The sequence below is a fragment of the Vigna umbellata genome, chromosome 5 (genome assembly GCF_029865625.1).
Source record: "Vigna umbellata cultivar VRB3 chromosome 5, Vumbellata_1.0, whole genome shotgun sequence".
In the NCBI taxonomy this organism is placed as follows: Eukaryota; Viridiplantae; Streptophyta; class Magnoliopsida; order Fabales; family Fabaceae; genus Vigna; species Vigna umbellata.
The window spans coordinates 66,356,263-66,358,575 of NC_142169.1; the positions used below are offsets into that span (position 1 = coordinate 66,356,263).

Here is a 2,313-nt window from a genome sequence, read left to right on the forward strand (position 1 = left end):
GAGATTTAAATTAAGGTGATAAAATATTTGACAGGTCAACATAATCTACTTTAGATACAAATTTTTTTTAACAGTGAAAAACTATTATTTAGTTTTAGAAAGCTGAAAACATGTTAATAATATACTTTTCATGAAAACCAAAATCGTATAAGATCTCAAATTAGATTTATGTATCTTAGTTTTATATTTAACAAAATAAAATTCTTTACTTTACTCTTGAATTTCAGTTATTATTATCATTATTATTTTTTCAAAAATATAATTGCCAACCAATGATTTGTGTATTTGATAGAAGAAGAACGTCTGATTAGGAGGGTGAAAGAAAGTACTGGAATGAATTCCAATGTATTGACGATGAGCGAGAAGGGGGAAAATAAGGAAATGGTGACCGACAACAACCCTTATTATGGCACATTCCAAGGCGTCACCAATTATTATCCTCCGTCTTTTCCCTCCGCTTACCACCAACAACAACCCTACCATCTTCTTCCAGGTACAATAATACAACAATTGCAACCAACATTCATTCTTATTTTCTTCAGATTAATGCAAATGTTGTCTTTTTTTTTTTTTAATGAAAGAACATGTTTATGGAATTTTTTGACATTTTATGTTGTGGAAGTTTATGCCGTTCCTGAAAGAAGGCCATTGAGAGAACGTCGACTTCCCTGTTGTGGACTTGGTGTAGGCTGGGTTTTGTGAGTTTTCTTTCCCTTCTATTATAATTGTTGGCATTTTCATTTTTCAACTGGGTTTTTTGCTTGAATTTACAAAATCTCAGAAAAACAAGGACACACTTTTACATTCATTTGATACAGACTACAAAAATAAAATATCATGAATATATAAATTTTTGAATTCATAATAAAAAAAAAGAATAAAAAACAGGTAAGGCAATGTGAAAGGAATATAAAAAATTTAGGTATTTCAAAGATTTTATACTCAATCTCATAAGCCAGTATCTTTAACTCGTGATATTTATTTCTTTTTGTTTGTATTGCAAGGTTCATAATTGGTTGGTTTCTTGGTGGTGTTCCTTGGTACATTGGAACTGTTGTTTTAGTATTTGTGCAAATGGATCATAGAGAAAAACCCGGACTCATTGCATGTGCATTGGCTGTAAGTTTTATTGCTACTCTTATATTTACAATTGCTTTAGGTTTCTTCAATGCAGAAAATCACAAACTATTGTGTTTTTCATAATGTTACTTCATTCATCCATTGCTACAATGCATTAGCAATGCAACATAAATTCAATGACATGTATATAAAATTTGCTAAACATTCTTATTCTTTATTCCAATATCTTATAATGTGAAATTTGTTTTTTTACGACAAATGGAGTGGAAAAAAACTATGTATATAATTACTTTTTTATTATTTAAATATGAGGATAATGTTACACTAAACCTTGATATACCTAAAACCTTATAAGAAACTTGTACATGTGTCTTTCTGAAACTAACGTGTCACCACATTATTTGACTTTAGAATATGGGATTAGTCTCCCAAATATTTTAAAAAGTCACAAACATTAAAAGAGGGAGAATATTGTGATTTTATTATTCGTTTGAAAGATTAATTTGGTGAAAATGGAAATAAGAAAATTAGTAGAATGTCAAAATAGTATTTAGATGGTGAATGTAGGGTTTTTTTTTTTTTTAAAATATATATTACTTTGTTTATATTAATTATGTATATATAAATGGTTTTATTTTTAATGTGCTCACTTAAATCATGTGTTTGAATTTACAGTCGTTGGTTACTTTGATGGTGGTTGCCCTTGGTGTCACACAGGCAGATCTTCAAAAGTTCACATGAAGCACAAAACCATGACATTTTTTTATTGTAACTTGCACTTTTAACTTCGGTATAAAAGTATATGAAAATATACTATTAAGTATAGTAAATTATTTAATTATATATTTATATTTTAGCCAAAAAAATTTATACATTATCAGTATTAAATATTGTTTATATTTAAAAGTCCATCCATACTGTTAATAGTTCATTTGATTATGTAAGGTTCCAATAACAAACAATTTTAGTTTAACATAATATATTATTCAATTACTACAATGCTTCCATAATTTTTGTTATATCAACGATAAAACTTATAACTGAATATCAATGTTAATATTCTGTGTAAATAAGGAACTAATACTGTTATAATTGAAAAATATAAAAACATTTTCTGTTAAATTTAAAAAAAATATGTTAATAATGACCAAACAAACCATTTTAGAAAATTAAATGATCAAATACGTAATTATTTTTTTTATAACAATCAAAATTGTAAGCATCACAAAACTA

The 2,313-nt window shown here is 26.8% G+C and overlaps 1 protein-coding gene across 1 annotated transcript; it reads left to right on the top strand.

Moving 5' to 3' along the window:
• Positions 1 to 333: 333 nt before the first annotated feature.
• On the top strand, positions 334 to 1,931 carry LOC124834989 (large ribosomal subunit protein eL20z-like). Its single transcript, XM_047309830.2, has 4 exons — positions 334 to 493; positions 623 to 698; positions 1,005 to 1,119; positions 1,756 to 1,931. The coding sequence occupies exons 1-4, from the start codon at positions 334 to 336 to the stop codon at positions 1,819 to 1,821; spliced, it is 417 nt and encodes a 138-aa protein (XP_047165786.1). The 3' UTR covers positions 1,822 to 1,931.
• Positions 1,932 to 2,313: the final 382 nt, after the last annotated feature.